This window comes from Mesocricetus auratus, unplaced genomic scaffold, assembly GCF_017639785.1.
Source record: "Mesocricetus auratus isolate SY011 unplaced genomic scaffold, BCM_Maur_2.0 Super-Scaffold_100007, whole genome shotgun sequence".
NCBI lineage: Eukaryota > Metazoa > Chordata > Mammalia > Rodentia > Cricetidae > Mesocricetus > Mesocricetus auratus.
The window spans coordinates 28,898,355-28,923,888 of NW_024429191.1; the positions used below are offsets into that span (position 1 = coordinate 28,898,355).

The 25,534-nt window shown below is 38.5% G+C and overlaps 1 protein-coding gene across 4 annotated transcripts in view; it reads left to right on the plus strand.

The window, feature by feature from the left end:
- Zfp62 (ZFP62 zinc finger protein) overlaps positions 1-19,020 on the plus strand; it is a 29,928-nt gene extending 10,908 nt beyond the window's left edge. For 3 of the 4 annotated variants that reach the window (XM_040748508.1, XM_005071885.4, XM_013114799.3), the window contains exon 2: positions 8,491-19,020. In XM_040748508.1, coding sequence (XP_040604442.1) covers positions 8,511-11,258 — 2,748 coding nt within the window. In that variant the 5' untranslated portion in view covers positions 8,491-8,510 and the 3' untranslated portion in view covers positions 11,259-19,020. Of the gene's footprint in view, positions 1-5,928; positions 5,948-8,490 lie in introns of those variants that run through there. The other variant, XM_021228261.2, reaches the window with a different exon arrangement.
- The last annotated feature ends 6,514 nt before the right edge of the window (positions 19,021-25,534 follow it).

The window sequence follows — 25,534 nt, forward strand, 5'->3', positions numbered from 1 at the left end:
TGGTTTCACCTGCGGCTCTATGCTCCCAATATCTACAGTGTTGTGAGCATTACTTCTCCTAGTTGTACTCCCCTGAAGTTCTTAGTTCTTCAGGGTAAAGGTCAGCCTCCCATCTTTTTCGCTGTCTGTGCTGATGTGCTCTGGGATAGACCTTGTTTCACCTATCCCTTAATTATCCCAAGTCAGTGGGTGGGGGAAAACTGCTTATTATGGTTGTAATCTAAGTTCCTTGTGCACCGTTCATTCAGATGACCATGATACTAGAATGTACCCTCAGTATTGCTCATAAGGATGGCAGTGTATTTTATTACACACTCTTGATTGCCTTATATGCTAACAGCATTTATGCTCTTGCTGTCTTGATGTACTTTTGCCTTTTTTTGATTGCGTGAACTACATTGGATGTGCCAAATAGCCCTACCCAAACAGAGAGGGTTAAGGAGACTCTGGCTTCTGACTAGATTGGAGAAGCAAATAGTAGTATTTGTGGTTCCATGCAGTTGAGACCAGTTAATAGCCAATCATACAATCCCTAAGGAAAATAAGTGACTAAGGTTTAGGGACATTAGAATTCAGTTTGTCAAATAATTGATGGAGGAGTTGGAGACATGAAGTTTTGTCACTACCATCAGAACTTGAGTTTTGATTCCCATGTGAAAAGTCTGGAGTAGTACCATACACATGAATTCTCAGAACTGAGGAGAGAAAGACTGATCACTGGAGCTCCTGGCCAGACAGTCTAGCTGAGTTGAGGAGAAACCCCATCTCAGGAAATACATGGAGTGTGATTGTTGAAGATACCTGACATGAACACCCAGGTCTCCACATGCACATGCACGCATATACATGCATAATTATACATGAGCGTGCACGGGAACACACACACACACACACACACACACACGGGAAAGGATACACTGAGAATTAGTGAGTTCAATGGCTGTGAGCAGTAGTAAGTCAATGCCCATTTTCCATTTTGTGTCTAAGGACACATTTAGGTAGCTCAGTGTACAGGATTTGGCCTGATGTTGGGGTGTGTGTGTTAAGGGTTTAGTTTTGTTTTTATGCTTCTCTAGCAAATCCTGCAGACTGAATAATTTATAAGAGGCTGAGAAGTCCCAAATTAAGGTATTGGCATCTCCTGAGGCCTCCTTGCAATGTTTTCACACGGTAAAAGGCATCACATGGTAGAAGAGCAGAGAGAGAGGCATAATAAGAGTTCTTTATGAGGAACCCAGTCCCACAATAACGGCTTTAATATGCTGTAACATAAAGACAGTATCTCTATGGCCTTAGCATCTACTTCTACCAGGAACAGTGTCACACTTTTGTAATCCCAAATAACAGACTGAAGCTGGGCTCTCTGAGCCTGGGACTTCAAGACCAACCCCAGTAACACAGTGAGACCTATCTCTCTATATATGTAATATAATATTAAGACCTGCTTAATAGTATATTGGCAGTTTAACTTAAGCTTGGATTTTATTTTAGTGTGATGTTAAGTTATAGCAGAAAATGACCAGTTATGCATTTTATAACAGCTCTTAGAGGAAGTGTTGGATGGGGGTGAGAATGAAGGCAGAAAGACTCCTCAGGGCAGTAGTCCAGGAGAAAACTATGGAGGACTAAAAATAAGGTCTAGAAGCTGGTGTTCATACAATAAGATCAGGTAGTTTTACAGGCTGTTTTGGATGAAGTTGAGAGAAATAGAAGAGCCTGTTTCTAATTTAGGCAAAGCGGAAAGTGGAGTGGATACTAGAATCTGTGTTTGGATAAAAGGCTTTTGGGCCAAAGATAATTTTCTAACATGGATTTTAGGAGTGGCAGAAGTCATAAATACAGAGCTGTCTGTCTAGAAGGGAGTAGTTAAGCATACAATCAAGAGGACAGATTAAATGAAAGGATCAGGAACATAAGAGTATCAGCAACATGCAGAGGAAGCATGTTATCCACAAAGAGTGCAGTGAGATTTAGTGGTCTGAGTGAAAGCAATCAGGCTAAGTAGATGAGGCTTTCTTAAAGGGAGACGGGTCACTAGACAGACAGGCAGGGGGCAGAGAGCAACACCTGGAAGGGAAGTAGAATTAATGGAATTCAAAGTGCATTTTTTGATATTTTGAAAACTATATTTGAAGGTAATTTTAAATATACAGAAAAATGTGAAGAATAAGAATAGCAAAAGGGGTCTAGAGAGATAGCTTAGCTGTTGAGAACACTGGCTTTTCTTCTAGAGGACTAGGATTCAGTTCCCAGGACCCATGTGGCAGCTCACAACTGTCTGTAACTCTATTTTTAGGGGCTCCAACTCCTGGCTCTAGTCACCAGGCACACACCCAGACATACATACAGGCAAACATTCATACACATAAAAAGAAATTTTTTAAAGAATAGTTAAAGATACCTTTTACTCATATTCACCAGTAGTTAATATTTTAATTCATTTTATCCTCTTATTCTCTCATTTACATTTTCTCCAAGGTATTTGAGAATAATTTAATACATCATAGTTCTCTAACCCTATACACACATAACACACACACACACACACACTTTTTTTTGCCAGGCAGTGGTGGTGCCTGCCTTTAGTCCCAGCACTGGGGAGGCAGAGGCAGGCAGATCTCTGTGAGTTCCAGGCCAGCCTGGTCTACAAAGCTAAACAGAGAAACTCTGTCTCAAAAAACCAAAACCAAACAAACAAACAAAAAAAACCTGTTACCTGTTCACATGTTCTTACAAGTGTACACATGCATACACACACTTGTAGTATTAGAAGTATTTGTTAATTGTGGATTAAAGGGGAAATGTATGTATTATCACAGATTTTCCCACCACAAGTATTATGTAAGTTTGCATTCCAAGCAATCTATCAGAATACTTGTTTTCTTCAGTCTCTTATCAACAAGGTATATGGTCAAGTTTTGAACACAGGTCAGCATAACATGTAAGAAACTATCTTATTGAAGTTCTGATACATATTTGTCTTATTAGTGAAAATAAGTATTTTTATATGCTTAATAATTGACTTTTGCTCTTTTTAAAAGGAGAAACACTATATTGGCATGATTAATTATTGTGTGAAGCATACTGTATAGTCACTGAACAAAATAATTATTTTAGGCTATAATAAGAAAGCCCACAGCAAGAGAAACATCTAAAGGGCAGTCAAAAGGTTAAGGAAGTTGACTAGTGACTAGCTTTAAAACATTTTAACTTTTTTTTTTGGTTGTTTTTTTTTTTTTTTTTTGAGACAGGGTTTCTCTGTGGCTTTGGAGGCTGTCCTTTTAGACCATGCTACTCACAGAGATCCACCTGCCTCTGCCTCCTGAGTGCTGGGATTAAAGGCGTGCACCACCAATGCCCAGCCTTTTAACATATTTTGATCATAAAAATATTCCACTTTTCAAACTACAGTGTTTGTCATAGAAGCCTGTGCACCAAGAAGCGGTTTCTAGTGTGGGGGTAAATTTTTACTTTTTAAATTAAAAAAAAAGAGCCATATTAGCATCAACAGGCTGTCTCTGCTACAAAATATCATTTGATTCTTTTTTCCCTAGTTTAAAATTAGAAAGGAAAGAAACTAAGTTCTCAGAGTACACCATGATTGTAAAGTCACAGTCACTGAACTCATGTATGATGGTCTGCAGAAAAGCTCTTTGATTCTAGTAGTCCATTCATTCATATCTGTGGAGGACTGTGTTGGAATTCTCTGGCCTCTACAAACTTTAAGCTGCCTATATGCAAAGAGATCACAAATGCTAGAAGGCTATCCCAGTCTAGGAGGTTATCTTCTTGTAGAGACTGAATTAAGAAATGTTTCTAGGCTTCTTTCAAAGCAGTCACTAACCTTCTCTAGAACAGAACCTGACTGAGATTTCTTTCCTCCTTTCGGTACTCTCCATTGAAGAGTGTTAAAAGGGACAACAGAAAGTAGCATGGGGCTTCTAGGCTTTTCTTTGCCAGCTTTGTCCCCAGTCATAGGCATTTCTTTGGAGCTTCTTTCTTTACAATGAACTAGTAATCCACCCTGAAAAGGAACTAATCCTTATGATTTGGAAGAAATCAGCAACTCTAATACAAACCATTGCAGTTTGATGCCTTAACTTGACCTGTTAGTTCTTCTGGAAGAACAAAGCCACATATTCAAGGACTCTGTTTCTCAGGCTTAGGTTTGGGTTCCACAGGCCTTTCACCTTATCCTCCTTTCTTCAGAAGCTATTCTACAAGAGCTACTTCTCAACACTCCTTTCCTCCTCCCTCCACCTTCCCTTCCCTCCCTCTCCTCCTTCCCTTCTTTCTGAAAGTTCATAAAAGGCTCAGTGTATCCTATATGGGTCCTGTTGGTTCTAGACAAGACAATCCTGATGTTGCTGGAAATGGACAGTGGCTTCATGGCCTCCAAGGTTGTCATTCAAGCATTTTAGATTTTCAGTGTCTACATCATTGGACTGGTTGTGCAATATAGAATTTGGCACAAGAACTGGGCTTGACACTAGGGCTCTTCAAACACCTGGACTGAGTTTAAACTTCTCACTGATTTCACAGCTGCCATTCATCATTTTCACTAGTTTATGTGGTCCTACAGGGACATCAGCCCCAATCAGACAGGTCCATGTCATCTTGATCAAGCAACTTTGTGTATCTTCTACCTTTTCAACTGTAGTAGAGGAAGAACTAGTGGCTTAACAGCTGTTAACACCTTGGAGACCCTGTTTTTCCAAGAACTGTTTGTCGCAGATTCTTAAAGGAGTCACTTTTCTAGGCCCTTTGGGTAGGTTGACTCAGATATTACTGTGAAATCTGCAGTCTAGCAGAAAGAAATCTGAGCATTCTCCAAATTTTGGTTTTGGGGTGATCCAGTCCTGGACAGTGGGTTTAATGTGTGTGTGTTGGGGGGGGGAGTGCTGGGTATATAATAAGCATGAAGACCACAGCCAGCTTTGCTTCCAAGAAGCCATTCACTTTTGACTTCGGTCTAGCCCTTGGAATATAACTTATTTTCTATAAGGGCTGATCAAAATCAGGTGCTTGGGAATCAGAATAATCTTGAGGGACTCAAATGTAATTGCCGGTACACAGCAGTTGTATCAGCTTTAAAGATCAAGACAGTGGATCTTCAGGTTTAAGGGCTGAGTTACCCCAGGCACATAGATACTTGATTGGCTAGATTTCTGCTTTGAGTATATTCCAGTTAATGACAAATGTTTTGTTCCAATAACCATTGGAACTGTCGATCCTGCTACTGAAGTGTCTCTTTTAAGCTGACAGATGAGATCTACATGTTCATATAGCTACACCTCTAGTCTTCAGAGGCATTGTAATAGTTTGTGCAACTGAATCAGCATTCACCAATTACAATCATCTGTACTTTGTTCATTCTGTAGTATTCTGCCAACAGCAAGTTCTAACACATCTTTATACCTTGAAAAGCAGTTCTATTACTGAAGCAGCCACTGTGTTCCAGGAAGATTTTGTTCTGCTTACTGTTTAGCTTAGAGTATCAGTAGCTCTTAGTAAGCCAAATAGACTTTGGACAGACCCAGACACCTTGTCATACAACTTTAGGGCCTGAGGTAGGGTTCTTGGGAAGAGTACAGTCTTTTCCTCCCACATCTTGTCACAGTTCTGACAGTATTTTCTACTGTTTTGAGAGTGGGGATAGGAATTTGTTTATATGCTATATGCTTTCTTTATACCCAGGTCATAGAGTCATTAACTTACGTTTTTTTTTCTAGTATGTTATTTTAATATTATTTCTAGCTTCTATATATTTAGAGCTCTGTTCCTTTTGGAGTTTGTCCCTTTGTGTGGTATAAAAGATCTAATTTTATCTTTTTTTATTCCCCAGATGGCTTTATATTTGTTACAGCACTATTTAAAAAAAACTGTCTTTTCCCCAGTAATGCCATCCTCATCATCAATTTCTGTGTGTAGTTGGAATAATTTCTGGGTATGTCTATTTATTTGCCAATAACACATTTAAATTATAGACGCATATTTATATTTATACCACATGTTAATAGACAGTATGACTAGTAGTCACAGCTTGTTTTCTTCCCTAGCAACGTTTTATTTTAGGAAATTGTTTTTTATGGCTGTAGGAACCTTAACACTTTCCCTATTTTGAGGAAGTTAAGATGGAGGGGCTAAAATTGAAAAGGAAATGGATGGAAAGTCTCTGTTGTATGTGGAAATAGCAAAGTATAGATAATGTATGCTGCTGTTGAAGCTTCTGGAACTCCACTAGCCCATACATTAGTTTTACTTTTTAAGTATTGTGGACTGCTCTACCCAAAGTAACACAGGGAGTCAGGGAACTAGGCTGGGCTACCATTCTTCAGGGACATCCTACTTGGGATTTAATTTTATATAATATTTCCTCGGCTGAATCAGCTTTTGCTTTAATGTCTGCTGGATGATTCTTCACCTTCTAAATGGTCTCCTAAATTTCTAGCTATTTCTTTTCCTAAAGGAGGTCATTATTCCTATGGAAAGTTGTGTAATATGTACTCTTTAGACATGATCACTCCAAATCATGTATCTTTTATTACCCTTTTTTCCCTCAGATAGTTGCATATAGAGTTTTCTAAGATTCACAGAATTTCACATTAATGTCCTGAAATGTTACCCAGGACAGGAGGAAAAGATGACATTTTATATGATTATAGATGCTTCATTTTCTAGGCTTTTGGAATAAGTTAGAGCAGTTTCTTGGAAGTCAGTATGTCTGAAAGTAGGTATTGATGTCACAGGAGAACAGGATTTCTGTTGGGTATTAAAGTCTGCTTTGGGAAGTTTATCTTTTTCTGAACCATGTACTTTTTCCATATATTTTAACCCTGATCTAAAAGCTTAACCTTTAATACCCTAATAAATAATAAAATTAATTCTATTAATATTTTGTCCTGACCAAGGGACAAGTATTATTCTTACTGGTTTTACATGGCTATCATGTAATATTTACAATGGCCCTATTATTTTCATTTTACAGGTGAAGAAACTGCTGTACAAAGAAATTAAGTAGCTTTCTCAAGGTCATGTAACTAGGTATTTGAACCTAGTCAGTATTCTAGTCATATTCTGGTCTATATGAGGGGAAGATCTCACAGATAATAGTCTGCCACATACTTTGCTATGTTCAAGTTCCCTATTTAAAATGATACAGTATTTACAAATGACCTTTACATATCATCCTGTGTATTTTAAACCATTTTTAAAATTACTTGTGCCTAAAAACAGTGTGAGCTTTTGTTATATTGTATTATTTAGGGAATAATGGTAAAAAGTAACTTTGTTTTTCTGAATATTGTTGATCCATGGTTGACTGTAACTGCAGGTGCAGAACCTGCAGTTATAGAGAGCCAACTATACTTCTTTGCTCAGTGGCTTGAAGTGTTACCATCTTTGTTTCACCATTCTCAAGACAAGATCTTACACCATAGTTCAGGCTGGCCTGGAACCTGTAGTCACCTTCCTGCCTCAGCCTCTAAAGTACCGGAATTATAAGATTGAACCATCACACTTTGCTGTTTGTAATCTTTGAGATGCTATATGACTAATTTACCCATAAATAGGGATGGAAACTTTATTCTTTGGCGGGCTGAAACATGTTGTACCATTTAAGTTCTTCCATGATTAGTTACTTTCCAAGATCAGTGTTTTCCATACACATAAAAGTCTAGAAGGCCAGATCAATTTTACACTAGCTGCAGATTTCTCTCTTTTTATTTTTTTTCTTGGTCACTGTCCTCATAATCTTATAACTACAACCTGCCTGACCTCTCTTCTAGGGTACTGATTTATCCTCTTCTTTAGTTTTACTCTCTCCTGATGTGTGTGTAACTTTTCAAAGAAAAATTAACCTTGCCTTTGTTTTTTTCAATTTTTTCTTTCTTTTCTTTCATCTGTTTTTTAAGAGATATTTTGTTGCTTTTCTGTGAGGTGACATTGAAACTAATTGGTATTGGCTGTGGTTCTGTGTATCAGTCTAATCGATTTTTAACTTACCTTCATGCTAGGTTGTTAATGCAGAAATGAAAAAGTTCTTTGGGTTAAGATTCTGGGCTCTAGTTTTAACACTAGTTCTGAAGGTGTTGAAATCTTATTAATATCTCCCATCATATCCCCACAATTAAAATGGTTCTTACTGGGCTGGAGAAATGATCAGAACGTAAGAACACTTAATGCTCTTGCAGAGAACCTGGGTTCAGTTACTAGTACTCAGTGGTAGCTCACAACCATGCCTAACTCCAGTTCTGGGGGATCCAACTACTACGTCTTCTGAACTCATTGGGCACCAGGCATATAAATGATACACACTCCCACATGCAAGCAAAACACTCTTACACATAAATCTTTAATGATTATTTTTAAAATGGTACCTGCCACACAACAAGCAAATACCTGTCAAGTGGATAAGTTGATTTTGTTATTTGCTATTATTATTTCACTTTTTTCCTAAATAAACATATCATTTTCATTTTCTTGGTCTAGTGTCACATTTGAAGACAAGCATGGAGGATGAAGAATCAGCTAAAACGAATGAAAGTAATTCAAAGGCAGACTCTGAGTACACAAATGTGGAAATTCTTCACAAGGATCAGATACAGGAATTTAAGATTGGTGACACTTGTGATTGGGTAGAGAAGCAATTGGAAAGGCCTGAATGGAAAGAAGATAAAAGTAGCATCAGTGAAAAGATTGACAAATCTAAGAGCACAGAAAATATAAAAATAGAACAGGATGATGAGGCATCTGAGAAAAGTTTGTACCCAAGTGTAAATACCATAAACCAGACTATCCCTACAGAACCAGAAATTAGTGAACAAGGTGAACATGTGGAGAACATTAATGGAAACACACAGCCTACTCCACAGCAGAAATCTGCTGTTAAGAAATTGCATAAGTGTGATGAGTGTGGAAAATCCTTTAAATACAATTCTCGTCTTGTTCAACATAAGATTATGCACACTGGAGAAAAGCTCTATGAGTGTGATGACTGTATGGGAACTTTTCGTAGCAGCTCCAGCCTCCGAGTCCATAAGCGTATTCATACGGGTGAGAAGCCCTATAAGTGTGATGAATGTGGGAAAGCCTACATGTCTTACTCTAGCCTTATAAACCACAAAAGCACCCATTCTGGGGAGAAGAACTGTAAATGTGATGAGTGTGGAAAATCCTTCAATTATAGTTCTGTTCTGGACCAACACAAAAGGATCCACACTGGAGAGAAGCCCTATGAATGTGGTGAATGTGGAAAGGCCTTCAGGAACAGTTCTGGTCTGAGAGTCCACAAAAGGATTCACACAGGGGAGAAGCCCTATGAATGTGACATCTGTGGGAAAACCTTCAGTAATAGTTCTGGCCTGAGGGTCCACAAAAGGATCCATACAGGTGAGAAACCCTATGAATGTGATGAATGTGGGAAGGCATTCATTACTTGCAGAACACTTCTAAATCATAAAAGCATCCACTTTGGTGATAAACCTTATAAATGTGATGAATGTGAGAAATCTTTTAATTATAGCTCTCTCCTCATTCAGCATAAAGTCATCCACACTGGTGAGAAACCTTATGAATGTGATGAATGTGGGAAGGCCTTCAGGAACAGCTCAGGCCTCATAGTGCATAAAAGGATCCACACAGGAGAGAAACCTTACAAGTGTGATATCTGTGGCAAATCATTCAGCTATAGTTCAGGCCTTGCAGTCCATAAAAGCATTCATCCTGGAAAGAAAGCCCATGAATGTAAGGAGTGTGGCAAGTCCTTTAGTTATAACTCACTTCTTCTTCAGCATAAAACCATTCATACTGGAGAAAGACCTTATGTATGTGATGTGTGTGGCAAAACATTCAGGAACAATTCAGGCCTCAAAGTCCATCGGAGGCTCCATACTGGGGAAAAACCATACAAGTGTGATGTGTGCGGGAAGGCCTATATCTCACGCTCAAGCCTTAAAAATCATAAAGGAATCCACATGGGGGAGAAGCCCTATAAATGCAGCTATTGTGAGAAATCCTTCAACTACAGCTCTGCCCTTGAACAGCATAAAAGGATTCATACAAGGGAGAAACCCTTTGGGTGTGATGAGTGTGGAAAAGCCTTCAGAAACAATTCAGGCCTTAAAGTACATAAACGAATTCACACAGGGGAAAGACCTTATAAATGTGAAGAATGTGGGAAAGCCTATATCTCACTCTCAAGCCTTATAAATCATAAAAGTGTACACCCTGGGGAAAAGCCCTTTAAGTGTGACGAGTGTGAGAAAGCCTTCATCACATACCGAACCCTTTTAAACCACAAAAAGATTCATCTTGGAGAAAAGCCCTACAAATGCGATGTGTGTGAGAAATCTTTTAACTACACCTCACTCCTTTCTCAACACAAAAGAGTTCATACTAGAGAGAAGCCCTTTGAATGTGACAGGTGTGAGAAGGTCTTCAGAAACAACTCAAGCCTTAAAGTTCATAAAAGAATACACACTGGGGAGAAGCCCTATGAGTGTGACGTGTGTGGAAAAGCCTACATCTCACACTCAAGCCTTATCAACCATAAAAGTACGCATCCTGGCAAGACACCTTACACCTGTGATGAATGCGGAAAAGCATTTTTCTCAAACAGAACTCTTATAAGCCATAAGAGAGTCCATCTTGGGGAAAAACCCTTCAAGTGTGTTGAGTGTGGGAAATCGTTTAGCTACAGTTCACTTCTTTCCCAACACAAGAGGATCCACACAGGGGAGAAACCTTATGTATGTGATTGGTGTGGGAAGGCATTCCGGAACAGCTCAGGCCTCACAGTGCATAAAAGGATCCACACAGGTGAAAAACCTTATGGATGTGATGAATGTGGGAAGGCGTACATTTCACACTCGAGTCTTATCAATCATAAAAGTGTCCACCGTGGAAAGCAGCCCTATGACTGTGAGTGTGGGAAATCTTTCAATTATAGATCTGTCCTTGACCAACATAAAAGGATCCACACTGGAAAGAAGCCATACCGGTGTAATGATTGTGGGAAGGCATTTAATATCAGATCAAATCTTACTAAACATAGAAGAATCCATACCGGAGAGGAATCTTTAAATATGGCAAATATGGAAAGTCATAGTGGCACATTCCAGAAGATAATCTACTATGAGGGAGAGAATGCTCTGGATGGGACTAGGATGCGGATGCCTATGCCTATATGGGAAGCACAGCCTACCAAGTCTCAAAGAAATCAAATAGAAGAAAATTTGTTTGAATGTAAGAATTTCTGAGATCCTTACTTATGGCTTATAATTTTTATAGTGTAAACGAAAGAATTCTAAATGATGATGAAAGCAATTCTTTCTATATGATTCAATCATAGTAAAGACAGTCACAATAGTTGAACTCTTTAAGAATATAAAATAACCACTAGATATAAAACTTTTCAAATTGATGGAACATTTAATGGACATAAAACATGAAGGTAAAGGACTCTAGTTAGAAAGCACATTCACCATTACAAAGACACTATTTGGATAAATGAGTGAAGAAGAATGTAGAAAGTCTGGTATAGTTTTGAACTTTGGTCAGTGAGAAAAAAAATGTGAGAAGGGCCACTAACAGGCAAATTCAGGGAGAGAATAGCTTCAGGGAATATCAGTTTATTGGTGGTCATGAATTACAGACTTAACAATAATGGTTTGTGATAGGGAGAGAACTTCTGAAACAATTAAATGTCCTAGGAAAAGAAAAGGCATAGTCAAATGGTCATGAATTACAGACTTAACAATAATGGTTTTGTTTTTTTTTGTTTTGTTTTTTTTTTAAATAATGGTTTGTGATAGGGAGATAACTTCTGAAACAAATGTCCTAGGAAAAGAAAAGGCATAGTCAAATCTGTGATATAGTCATGTTAAATGCAGCTTTATTGGAATTTACTATTATACTAATTGAACTGGTAAGACTTTTAAGAGTTTCAAGTGAACTATCTTAATAAGTAATATATATGATAGATGAAAACCTGGAAGGTGGCATTTACACATACTAAGGATGGAGAGAATTTCAGTATCTTCAGTAAGTAATGGAACACATCTTCAACATGAGTTTGCACCTTACAGAAAAAATTCAGGGAATCCTATAAATAAAAAGATGTTTCAAAGGAAGGCATTTTACCACAAGAGCAGAGTAAGTATCAGTAATTAGGAGGAGAAAATTCATGTTTTTAAAACAATATTGTTTGTTTCAGAAAGTATTGTAAAGATTTCATGTACTGCATATGTATATTGTCTGTTGTAAAATATGAATACATTCAGAATTTACTTTGCCATAAGGGCCAGATAGTTATGATAAGGTAAGGCAAGACCCCAATAAAGAAATGCCTCAAGTGTAAATAGGCTGTGACTTACTTTAGATGAAATAATATAGAGAACCATTTGTGTGTCATATCTTTCCTTGTAATGGTACAGGATCTAAGCCAGAAAAGCTTCTGTCTTATCTGTGAAGACTCATCCACCAAGCTAATACCTGGAGCTTCACCAGAAGTTAGATCATGCTTTTCTCAGGGGAAAAACATGCATTTTGAAGAGACTGTGAATAGGCAATCTGATCCTGATAACTGAGGCTGGGTTATAATTTGTTAGAGTGGGTAGGCTGTGTGAGTGATCTGTCACTATACAGTTCATCATGAGCAGAATTCAATACAAAATATTAGTAACTGTAGCATTAAAGATTAGGTATCTCAACAGTAAAAGTAGACTTTTTCTGAATTGAGCTTTACTCGTAGTATTTGGATAAGTTATTAGTGCCAGGTGAAGTCTCACTTTGTTCTCAAGACTTCAGGATCTACTGTCATTACAAAAGACAATCTCCAGCCAGATCCAAATTTCTTTAAGGATTTCTATCTCACAAAATAATTCCCATGTCTCCCTCTGAGCATACTAGATCCCACTGGAGCTGGAATTCTAAGTACTTGTAAGCTACCCGATAGGGATGCTGGGGACCAAATTTGGGTCTTGGAGAGCAATACAAACCTTTAACTACTGAGCCATCTCTTTAGCCTTTTAGATTGGCATCCTGATTATCCCAGTGCACTGAATGCTCAGGACAACAACTGCAGCCCCCATCGAATCAGAGATGGAAATAGGCTAGTATCCTCGTGGCCTGGCCTTGAGAATTATATCAAGGGCCAGACAAATGATACTCAGATGAACTCAGATGTTTATGGGTCTCCTGGCTTCTAGTTGCCCCACCGGGACACCATGCTGCAGAGTCGGTGAGTTTATTGCAAATAAGCCTGTTTGGACCAGTCCAGTCCATGGATGTGAGGTTAGTGATTACCCTCACTTTTCTAGTAAATGCTGTGGGAGAAGAAAATAAAAAGCAAAAATGTTAACTTGTAAGTGAATCAAAATATATTTTTAAAGTTTCCAAGGTTAAGAGAATTGGCATGATAAAGAGTAAATTGGAATCTGGAAGATTGGAGGCCTAAAGTGCTTTTATCTAGGAGCAGGGTCAGGATGTTTAACTTTAGGTTTTATAAAGTTAAATGTGTATGGAAAGTGTCATAGACAAGTGTCAACAGGATAAAGATAAAGTTTTAAAATCTGGGATGAAAAGCATAAAAAACCAATAGATATTCTGTTTCTGGTAAAAGAATGCTAAGCTATTTGGGTCAAAAAATAATGTAATTTTTAAAGACACGGAGTAGTATCTTGTCTTTAGTACATTTGGCTGCTATAACAAATTGTAGATTGCATAGTTTAGAAATAACTATAATTCTGGAGGCTGGCAAGTGTAATAATGGGGCACCCTCAGGTTGCATGTCTGGTTAGGATCCATTTCCTGGGTCATAAAAGAGACCTCAGTGCACCACATGTAGATCAAGGGGTCTTGAGCCTCCTTTATAGGAGCACCAATACCATATATGAGTACTCCACCTCTTAATTTAATCACTTCCCAATGGCCCAACTTCATACTGGTGATTAAGTTTCCACATAAAAATATGGGGGGTGGGTAGTGAACATGTAAATACCTCAAGAGAGCATTGAAGCTGAAAAGACACTGAACAACCCCAGAACAGCTTAAATAGGATGCTGGGGGCAGGAGAGGTGACTCAGCAGATAGGGCTTACTACTCTTGCAGAGGACCCATGCCACGTTTGGTTCTCAGTGCCCATTTGGGAGGCTTACAACCTTCTGAAACTCCAGCTTTAGGGATTTTCAGTGCCTCTGGCCTTAATGAGTACACACACTTAAAAAAAATAATGTAGATCTTTTAAAAATGGGATCCTATAAGATAAATTGCAACCTATACCATAGACTGTTGATGCTCTCTGGGTGAGAGAAATTCAGTGCCAGAAATAGGGTTTCTATTGCTGTGAAGATACATCATGACTAATTAATTGGGGTGGCTCACTTACAGTTCAGAAGTTCAATCCATTATTATCATGGTGGGATATGGCAGTGTACAGGCAGACATGGTGTTGGAGCTGACAGTTCTTAACATCTTGCAGGCAAAAGTAAGTGGTCTGAGACACTGAGCTGTATCTTGAGCATATATTCGACCTCAAAAGCCCACCACCAAGTGACACTCTTCCTTCAGCAAGACCATTCTACTCCAACAAGGCCACATCACCTTATAGTACCACTCTTTGGGGGCCATTTTCTTCCAAACTATCACCATAGTGATGAGTGGGAGACCTTTAAAAAGTTACATTGCATTCTCAAAAAACGGCTATACCCTACAGAGTGATAGTAAAACAAATCAGCCAACCTCTGTGTAGACACAATGGCCTTGTTAATAACAGACTGGTAGAAGAGAAAGTGAAAACATTTCTGGTTTTACTCGGGTCTAGGTAACAGCAGTCTGAGACATGGCAGGCACAGAAATTTAATCTCCTTTCTTTTCTTTTTTTCCTTTTGTGGCACAGTCACTCTATCCCAGCTTAGCTTCGAAATCACAATCCTGTTTCTGCCTTCCAAAGTTCTGAGGTTACAGGTGTGTGCCTCCACAGCTTTCATAAATAATTTTTAATGGCAGTAATCTGGAAGCAAAGATAATTATATATTGGGAAACAATGTAAGTGAAGTCTAACAGAAACATACTTAATAGGCTTGCCATTACTGAACTAACTGTATTTATAAAAATACTTAGGTGATTATAATACTTAAAGAAGCACTTGGCAACAGAACAAGACACATGAAAAAGCAGTTACTGAACTGAGAGATGTGTTAAGTTGCTTAGAATGTAGCTACAAAATGGGAAAATGTAGATGTATTGGTAAGTTCCATTGAGATTTGTTTTTCAGTGAAGAGAGGCAGTTTTAGCATTTAATCATAGTTGAGAAGGAGAAAGAGTAGGGGGAACTGAGCTGGGAATTTTCCAGAATTAAAGTCTACAGATACAAAGTCCCCAAGATTGTGAAGTGGGGTAAATTTATAAAAATTGCATCTCACCACACTCAGGGCAGAAGCAAGTGGATCTCTGAGTCAATCCTCAGAAGAGAAGAAAAAGAAATAGGCCTCAGAATGACATGCAGACATAATTGAATTAGCATGGGGCTTGCCTGGAAATGCAGTAGGGGTTTAAGAATTCTGGAAAGGAGAAGCACCTTACTTTTAGGATGAATCTATCTTCCTGAAGGTGGTTGGTCCCCTAGCCAGGTCCCTGCCACTGTCCCATTGGATTGACCACTAAGACAAGAGCATGTCTCTACCTAAAATATATTCCATCTTTACATGCCCATTGAGAATATTCCCATTTAGTTTGAACATTTCTCAAGCCATGAGTAGTGTTGGTTGATGGCTGAAAGTAGGGTTTCTCTACCAGGAAACCTGGATTTAAATGAGGGCTCTTGGCTGGGCAGTGGTGGTGCACTTCTTAATCCCAGCACTTGGGAGGCAGAGGCAGGCAGATCTCTGGAGTGTTCGAGGCCAGCCTAGTCTACAAAAACGAGGTCCAGGACAACCAGGAGGGCTACACAGAAAAAATCCTGTCTTGAAAAACCAAAAAAATAAAAGAAACTCACTTCTTCTCAGATAGGCCCAGGCCAGTAACTAAACCACTTGCCTTGATGTATCTTCACCTGCCTTTTGTCAGGGTAATAGTGAGCTCAAAGGGAATGAGGTAAAAGCAGTCAGTAAAATTGCAGACCAAGGAAGAGTGCCTGAAGTGAGAATAGTGTAAATGAGGATGTAAAAGAATGGCTAGCCAAATAGTAGCTCTCTTCCAAGCATTGTGGAACATCAAGACCCTGAGGTAATAGAAGGCAATTCTTAGCTGGAACTCAAGAAAAATTCCCCAAGGTTCATGCCATATAAGATAAAATGAGAAGAGAGGTGAGAAAACCAAGCTTTTGGATCCCCCCCCCCAGTGGTAATCTTGCTTTAAAGTAAGAAATATGTTGTTCTGAGCAAGTGTGCTTTATCTTTGCCAGAGGGGTTCAGCAAGAAGAGCCTCCAACTTGAGTCTAGCAATAGACACTATTAGATGAACTGAAGGATGTGGGAATTTCCATCTCTGGCTTAAGCAGTTTTAGACAACCTAGATATACATGTTATACACATTTTGCTTCCATGAATCTCCTCTCCTCTTCTAGCTTTTGTTGTAGTGATGATTTTTTTACTTGGTTATTCTCAGATATGATAGAGTGCCAAGCTCCCACTATCTTCACTGTGGCTATTTTTAGTAAGTGCCCATTAAGGTCTAAGAAGATAAGAGGAGATCCTGGGGTTGTTAGGGACTCACTGAAGAGAGCAAAGTTCCTCTGGTCTCAGATACAAATTTAGGGCCCATATTCCAGTCAATTCAATGATTATGAATTTTTTTCTTGTCCTGCCTGCAATTTTTTCATCTGTAAAGCACAATTCTTTAAGGGTTAATGAGATGGGGGCAGCAAAATTGCTCAGTGAGTAAAGGCACTTGTTGCCATGCCTGACAACTTGAGTTTGATCCCTGGGATCTACAAGGCCAAAAAGAGAGACTCCTGTAAATTGTCTTTTGGCTTCCCCACGTGTGCCACACACATATTCATATGTGATGTTCTGGGAATTGAATTCAGGTCATCAGACTTTGTAGCTAGCAGTTTTACACACTGAGCCATTTAGGTTCCTTGTTTTATTTATTTTTGTTGTTTTTGAGACAGCCCTCACTGTGTATGCTTAGCTAGTTTGCAACTTGCCGATAGATGAGGCTGGCCTGTAACTTGCAGTCCTGCCTCTGCTTCCTAAGTGCTGGGGGTTTTAGGTATGTAGCACCACTCCCAATGAAGCCTACATTTTCTGTTAAAAATACCATGCAGACAGCTGCTTCCAGAGCTTCTGTAATGCAGCACTGTCTGCTCCCTCCCTGAAGCTCTAAATCAAAGATTATAACTTTGTCTTTCCCATCTTTCTGTCTCTTTTGCTCACTGGTCAAAAGCCTAAGCAGGCTGCCCTGACACTGGTCTGTCTTATTCTTTCTCTGAATCTCTCCCACTTCTGCCATGCAGCTGTCTGTCTCGTGACCTCCATGCTAAACTTGCCTGTTTTCTTGGACACTAACTCAAAAGGCACAGCGAGTTCTCTTCCTCTCATATCTCCCACCCCCTGTCAGCTGCCAAGACTTCTAGCTAACTCTGATAATAGTGTCTTGGAGCTTCAAAACATACAATATAGACATTATTGCTAAATTGCATAATCTGTCTTATTTTCAAAAGTTCAAAGCAAGGAAGAGAATAAAAATTAATGAAAAACAACACAATAGAGATCAACAAGGTCAAGGCTGGCACTTCAAATGTAAAAAAAAAATCGATAAACTTTTGGTGTGATTTAATGAGAAAAACCAGAAAATATGAATAATCTAAATTAGAAATGAAAAGGATGGAATCGGTAGACATTCTGTAAGAAGTTAGGAGTTTATTTTTAGACTCCCTAACATTGACATGTCCTAGTTATAGTTTTGTTATTTCATTGTGTTCAGAAAACATACTCTGTATTTGCTGTCCTTAAAAATGTGCTGAGACTTGCTTTAGGCCCAGCATGTTTTGCCTTGTTCACAGCCCTGGAAAAGAACACATGGATGTGCTCAGCTCCATGAAGTCATTAGGTTAAGTCTTTAATGTACCACACTTATTCACTGTCACTAATGAGTGGTAATTTGTTGAGTTTCCCCTTTACTGTGGATTTGGTTTTACTAAGGCCACATGGATATAGAACTAGCTCGTTAAAACTTTATGGATGAAAACTTGATTCTGGTGATGCCTTTTGCTTATTTAGTCTCTTTTTATCTGGCACTAATAGACCAACTTTTGATTATTGCTACATGGCTTATCTCCATTTTTTTTACTTTGAATGTTTCTGTGCATTTTTGCATGTTAGATTTGCCATCTGGAAATAACATGGGGTATCGTTTAATCCAGTCTAATAATTCATTTTAATAGGAACATTAGCCTTTTAATGCATGACTGCTGATTGCTTTAGATTTAAAATTTATTGACTTTTAATTTCATCTGATTTCAGTTATTTCCTGTGACGTCTTCAGATTATATCAGAATTACTCTATTAGAATTCTATTAGAATTATTTTATTTTCGCCTTCTACTTTGAAAATTATATTCTTTTAAACTGAATTAAAACCTACTTTTTGAGCAATGAATTGGCTGTATAGATCAGATTAGCCTCTAACTTGCTGTCTTCCTGCCTTAGCCTTCCAGCTGCTGGAAGCACAAGTATATGCCACCATATCCAACTAGATATTTTTTGTTAGGAATACATTTCTTGGCTGGATCCCATGTTCATTTTCCACAACAAACACCTGTCTGAATTTTACTCTGTCCATGTATTTATTTAATATATATTTTAAAAACTTCTTTTAAGGTTTGCTTCTGTGTCTTTGGTTACTTGTGTTTTACTACAAAGTATCTTAGTAGACAATTGTTTTAGTAATCCTATATTGGTTCTTTGTGTTCCTGAAGTTGTGGCTTTATGTCTCAGTAAACTAGTGCTGAGATATTAGATATACACCCTTCTCTTCCTTCCAGGATTTAAATAAAGGTATATTTGACCTTCTCACCATATCTCCTGTGTCTCTTGGCCTTTTATTCCCATCTATCAGTCCACCACCTCTCCCCAAGTTTTATTCTGGATCTAATTTGTCTTCCAGTCTGCTGTTTTCTCTTCAGCTATGTAATCTGCCACTAAATGCATATAATGAGCATTTAATTTGAATTTTTGTTTCAGTTGTAGACTTTATAATTTAGAATTCTCAAATTTAGCTTTATTTTCCATGACAATAGTATGTCTTCCCACCCTCCCCTCATTTTTCTGGTTTGTGTTAGGAAGATGGCCTGTCATTCTTAGATGTTGTCCATCTTCTATTGAAATAGGGCTTCCCACTGGCTTGAAACACATCAAGTTAGACTAGTTGGTCAGAAGGTACTAGGGATCTGCCTGACTGCCTGCTCAGCACTGGGTTTACAAGAATATATCACCATTCCTGGTATGAGGCAGAGGTCTGGGCATCAAATTCAGGTTCTCATGCTTGCAAGGCAAATACTTTATGGAGTGAGTCATCTTCCAAGCCCCTAACATTTGTTATTTTGCTTTTTATGATGCCTATTTTTGGGTAGTCACTGATGCACATCATTAGATTTCCTCTGTCCGAGTATTTAAGAGTGGATTTTGGGGGGCAGTCGTGGTGCGCACCCTTAATCCCAGCAGCTGAGAGGCAGAGACAAGTGGATCTCTAGGCCAGCCTTGACTACAGAGCAGGACAGCTAGGGCTACACAGAGAAACCCTGTCTCGAAGAAAACAAAGAGTGCTGTATAATTCTGATTGGCTACATTCTGCAAGCCTGTGACTTTGAGACTTTCATTTCCTACAGAATTCTTTCACAGCTCACAGTCTTTCTTGATATTTATTAATTTTTCAGGAATAAGGAACTTGGCTCAAGAGCTAAGTAAGTTTTGCTCTAAATTCAAGATTCTAAAATGAATTCAACTGAACAAAAATTTCCCTGCTCAAAGTCTTTTGGCTTTAGTAAAGCTGTGTTGGGGGAGGGGGGTGCTTGCTATTCTTTCCATTTGTTTCTGTTTGTCTCACAGAGCAATTTATCTTCTACTTTTTACAAAATGATATCTGAAATCAAAGAGATTTACTACCTATTGATAGTTGTGATATCTTAAGATCATTTAAATTCAGTATCTTAGCCAGGCATGGTGGCACATGCCTTTAGTTCCAACACTCAGAGGCAGAAGCAGGTAGGTCTCTGTGAGTTTAAAGGCCAGCCTGTTTTACATGGTCAGTTTCAGGATGGCCAGGGCTACCTAGTGAGACCCTGTATCAAAAAAAGTATCTTTAATTTCTATTTTCTAAATTGCTTAAATAACTTCCAGAGTTTTTTCTTAGGCCCTGTTCTCTGAATATTGCATTAAAAGAAAAACAAAGCCAAGGCATGGGGTATCCTACATTCTTGCTTTATCAGAAGGCTTCTTCTTTTAAATCAAGATGAAGCCAAGTCTGTTATTATAATAGAAATATTGTAATAGCAATACTAATTTTTTCCTTTCTTCTTGTAGTTTTACCACTTCCCTCCTACTGAAAAGAACTTTTTAAAAAAGCTGCTTTTATGGGAAAAGTTGCATCTTTACTGAGCTCCACTCTTCCCTCCTCCCACATCTAGAACCTTGGAAGCTATCTAGTTTGTTTGTTTCTTCTCAGGAACTAGCTGTTATGGCTTGAATATAACTTGAGAGCCCCTCTACCAAGTTTTCATGTTCTGGAGCATCATTCCCAGAGCTGTGGTGTTGAGGTGGCCAGAACTTGAAGAGACGAGTCTAGTAGTCATCTGTTAAGTTGTAATGGCTATCACCCCTGGAAAGGGCCTAATGCTGGTCTCCTGCAACTAGTAAGCTCTCAAAACATTAGTATGTTAGTAAGCCAGTTCCAACCTTACATTTTTAGAGCATTCTTTCTATAAATGGCTGATTCCCCTTTAGATTCTCTGCCATGCTGTGATGCAACCAGGTAATCTCAGTAGGACTCTGGCACAATGCTGTTCAGAACCTTTCAGCTGCCAAAAAAAAAAAAAAAAAAAAAGCTTCTGCATTATCATCTACACAGCATCAAGTACCTTGCTATACCAATAGAAAACAGACTGATGCACTAGCTAACACTGATGAGCTTTTGGAAGGGCATGTTCTGAATCTTTCTTGGACCCACAAATCTTCAACTTAACCTGAAGTTGACTGTCCCATTATGGCTGATGCATTTAGGAGAAACTAGGAGTTCATTACTAACTTGTCACAATTGTGTCTCATCAGTCAGGAGCAGAGGATAGTGACCAAATGCCACACCTGAACTTTTTCAAAAAGCAATGACTGAGCAGCTTCACGACACTTACTATAGGGTCTAATTGGGGATTCTTAACTCACCTCTTTTACCTTCCTGACAGTATTCCTTCAGCCAGTCCCATAACTACAATATTGTAGGAAGGCTAGGGATGGGAGGGAAGGGACCACATGCCAACTGCAAGGTTAGACCAAGTTCTTTATCGATTAGCCAGGGATTGAAAGGTTTAATAAAAGGAAGATAGTGGCTATGGCAGAGAAGAAACAGATTCAGCACACCACAAATCTGCTCTGTTGTCTGAGATCCCTAAGAAGGATAGAGCCAACCAGAACTGGAACATTCCTTTCATTCTTGTTAGAATTCAACCACTTTAAACTCAAGTATTATGTAACTTTTGGAAAGAGCTAAATTAATAATCTGCCCATTTATCCTTCTAGGAATTTGTTCAAACAACAGCCTGTCTCTCTTAGTTCCTGAAACAGCCATAGCATCACTAGGGCAACATGTGGGGGAAGTCAAACCAGCAGCTTGGCACTGTTCTTAGCTGCTACTCAGCATCATTACTCCAAATGGGCACTTTCCTCTCCAAACATACGGTTTTGACTTCTAACAAAAGGAATCTTAGCATACATGACATTATCGTATTTACATTTCTATAGTGACTCACTTTCTTTTGAAAACATATCTTTTTATATTCTTTCTGAGGGCTTCCTATAACTCACTGTTAGTTTTAGTCACAGTGTAGTTGATTTCTCATACACTTCTCAATACTTACTGTGTAGGAAATTAATGGTTACACTCTTCCCTAGTCACTGCCTCTGGAAAGAACAGTCTACGTGTTTACATCTCATCCTTGTTTCACTATCTTGCCACATGGGCCTGTGTCACAACACTGGACTCTTTCCAAAGCAGCCTGGCCTTTAGCTCAGTCTATATTCTCACGAAAAGATAAGGTCTATTCACATTGAGTTTGATAACCCCAGTTGATGGCTCTAACAAACTGCCAAAGGTCTGTGACTTAAAACAAATTTAGTATCCTAGTGTTCTGGAGATCAGAAATCAAAAATGGGTCTCACTGAGTTGTGGCTGTCATAGACTGCTGAGGGAAAGCCAACACTGGTGTCCAGATGGCCCATTGAGGCACTTCAACTGTTGCTCTGGCCAACCCATCTACTCACCTGTGAACTGTTAACCTGAAGAGCAAGATGAAGGCCTGTCTTGTTGAAGCCAGTGGATTGGCCATAAAATCATGTCCCCTTTCTGTTTTCTATTTTCTAACAACACAGGAGGTTGTGATCAAAATGAGGTGAACAGAAGACAGGAGGAGAACACAAACACCATATTATCTTTTGCATGAACAAGAAATAAGCATGTGGGTACATTTAAGTTGCTGAGGTTTGGGATTTATTTGTTACCCATACTTATATATCCTAACTTATAAAACATCCACTGACCTACTAGTCAGAAGAGGCTAGGTTGTTATAACAAACACCACCACAATAGATTAAAGGTAGAGTGACCAACTTCTTCCAGTCTGATTATTTTCAATTGTCTCTGTCTGGGTGATAAATTATATGGATGTTTATTTAAAGAGAGAAGTACTTTGTACCACTCTTGCTTCATGGTTCAGGCTAAGTAGTCTTGCCTCAAATCTCTATGCTTAACTCATTTAAACAATGCTGTATTGGGGCATTGCTATTATTTGGATGGGTGGAGTTGGGCTGTTACCAGTCAAATTATCATCAATGACCTCCTTTTTGATATTTTTAGTTTTGTAACTTGGTCTTGTAATTAGGCCATAAACATGAAACAAAGAACTTGAGTTTCTGTTCACTTGAGCTTATATAGATTCATATGCAGACAGATGTGAGACTACAAATATCATGTGGACCTTTCACCTAGTTCTCTTCAGTAACATCTTGTAAAATCATAGAATACTGTCACACTAGGAAGTTAAAATTGTTACAGCCCAAAGATCTTGTATATTGTTTGTCCAGTTTTTCTTGCATTACTATAGATTTAATTCTATACAACTTTATAACTTCTATCCAACTTATTCATGCCAACATTTGTGTCATTCAAAATACAAAACAGCCAACCATGGCTTTGCCCATTGTCAATTCTCCAAGGCCAAGCATGATCCATGGCACAAAGAAGACCTCCAGTGAATAGTTTCTGAATGAATGAATTATACACTTGTTCTACTATAACTGAAATGCAAAACTCTGTAAGTATGAATAAGATGCTTGTAACAGGCTAGAGGTAAGGTTGACAAGACAGCCATTCCACCAGTATCTGTAATTCTACTGTGTTCCCAGCTGGTGTGCAGGGGAAAGGCAGGTCTTAGGCCAGCAAGGACAAGAGGTGGTATATCACATTTTCTCATATTCTTTTAGTCAGAACTTAGTTGCAAGTATGTACCAAGCTCAAGGGAAGCTAAGGTATACTTGCCTACAGTTTTTTTTCTCTCCTTACCCTTCACAAGATTCACCAAGATGGAGCATATAATATCACCTCATTGAGACTGGGCTGTAGTCAATGAGTATGAGCAGAAATGATAGTGTGTCAGTTTTGGGTCAACAAGGATTTTGCTTCTGCTTGCCACTGGCATGCTGTCATCCTTCAAGAGTTGAGTCTCATTTGGGTAGCCAATTGTGAAAAGAATCAGAGGTAAATGACACAACACTAATTGGTCCATAGCCTGAAACAGTGCTGCCTCTGGGAAAACTATTTTCTTTATAAGACACTAAGATTTGGGTGCTGTTTGCCACAAGCTTAGCCTTTGACTGCAAGATTACTTTTATTATTACACATGGGAAGAATGAACATTTGTGAACTATAAGTACTTATATACATTAGAGAAGCTGCTCTCAAAACAAAATGGAAACATTTCCACTTGGACAAGACCCTTTTGAGTTCAGGGTTTAGGTATCCAGATGGATTGCATAACTGTAATGTAAGCATGCTTTCCACATGTAATGGAGAAAGGACAGAGATTGGTCAGTCAGATGTCCAGTGAAAAAGCAGGAGCACATCTTCCTGGAGACATCTTGGGGATCAAGACCAGGTCAATGATGGAAAACTGGGTCAAAACAAAACATTAATAAACCAAGTTGGGGAAGTTTCACATTGAGTAAAAATGAGGCGCTAACATCAGAAGCCTGAGATAACATTTAAAAATATTACTTAATTCACATCTGTCTGTCACTAAGAAGCCTGCACCATCAATTGAAATCTACCTCTAAAGGATAATTTCTCTGGAAAGCTTCACTGCCTCCAACTTCTGCAAATTGAATGCAGCTTTTTATGGGAAGCAGCTCTCTGAACTACTTGCTGATTATTCTGCCAACAAGAATTTGGGTATGCAGAAATGACATTGATTTTTTTTCCTACCTGATTAATTGCTAGAGACAGGAAAGGTAAAAAGCTCTTGAGAGCATAGCAACTTGGGTGTGACTATTCACTTTGAGGTGTATGAATTAGCCTCTGATCACATATTGGCTGCTAACATGAAACTGGCTTAAGAAAATAAGATGATTAACACATTTCTTCACATAGGGATATATATTAACTTTGACCTAGTTACACACTTAGGTAGCAATAGACTGGAACTATAAATGCCTTCAACTTACATTCAATGTGCCAACATTTTACAAAATTTGAATTCTATTTTCCACAAACACATAGATATAAATATTTTTAAACATATAGTAGAAACAGCACAATGATTGCTAAAACTCTTCAATGTGGACCACCTAATAAAGACAACCTTTATAGAATTATACCACTATCATATTAAAAGAACTTAGCACTTATATTCTATTAGTACTCACAACTAATATACAAGTCATTAAAAATAAATTTATGTGTGTATATGGCACTTGTGCCATAATGCATGTGTGCAAGTTAAAGGACAAACAGGGAAAGTCAGTTCTTCCCACTATGTAGTTTCCAAGAATCCAACTTAAGTTGTCGGGCATGGTTGCCTGCTCCCCTACCTTCTGAGCCATTTCACAATCCCCCGAAGTCATTTTTTACATTATCTAATTGTCTTCTGAAGATTTTTATGGAACTTTAATCTATGATGCAACCAAGTTTGAGATTCCATCTGGAGGTTAATCTGGAAAATCTCCCCCACATTCCCTTCTATATGGTTTTGACATATGGTACAGATTTGAAGAATCTGGGTAGCTAACTTGAAGAAGGCTGCATATTCTTGGCTTATCTCTTGCTTTCTAGTG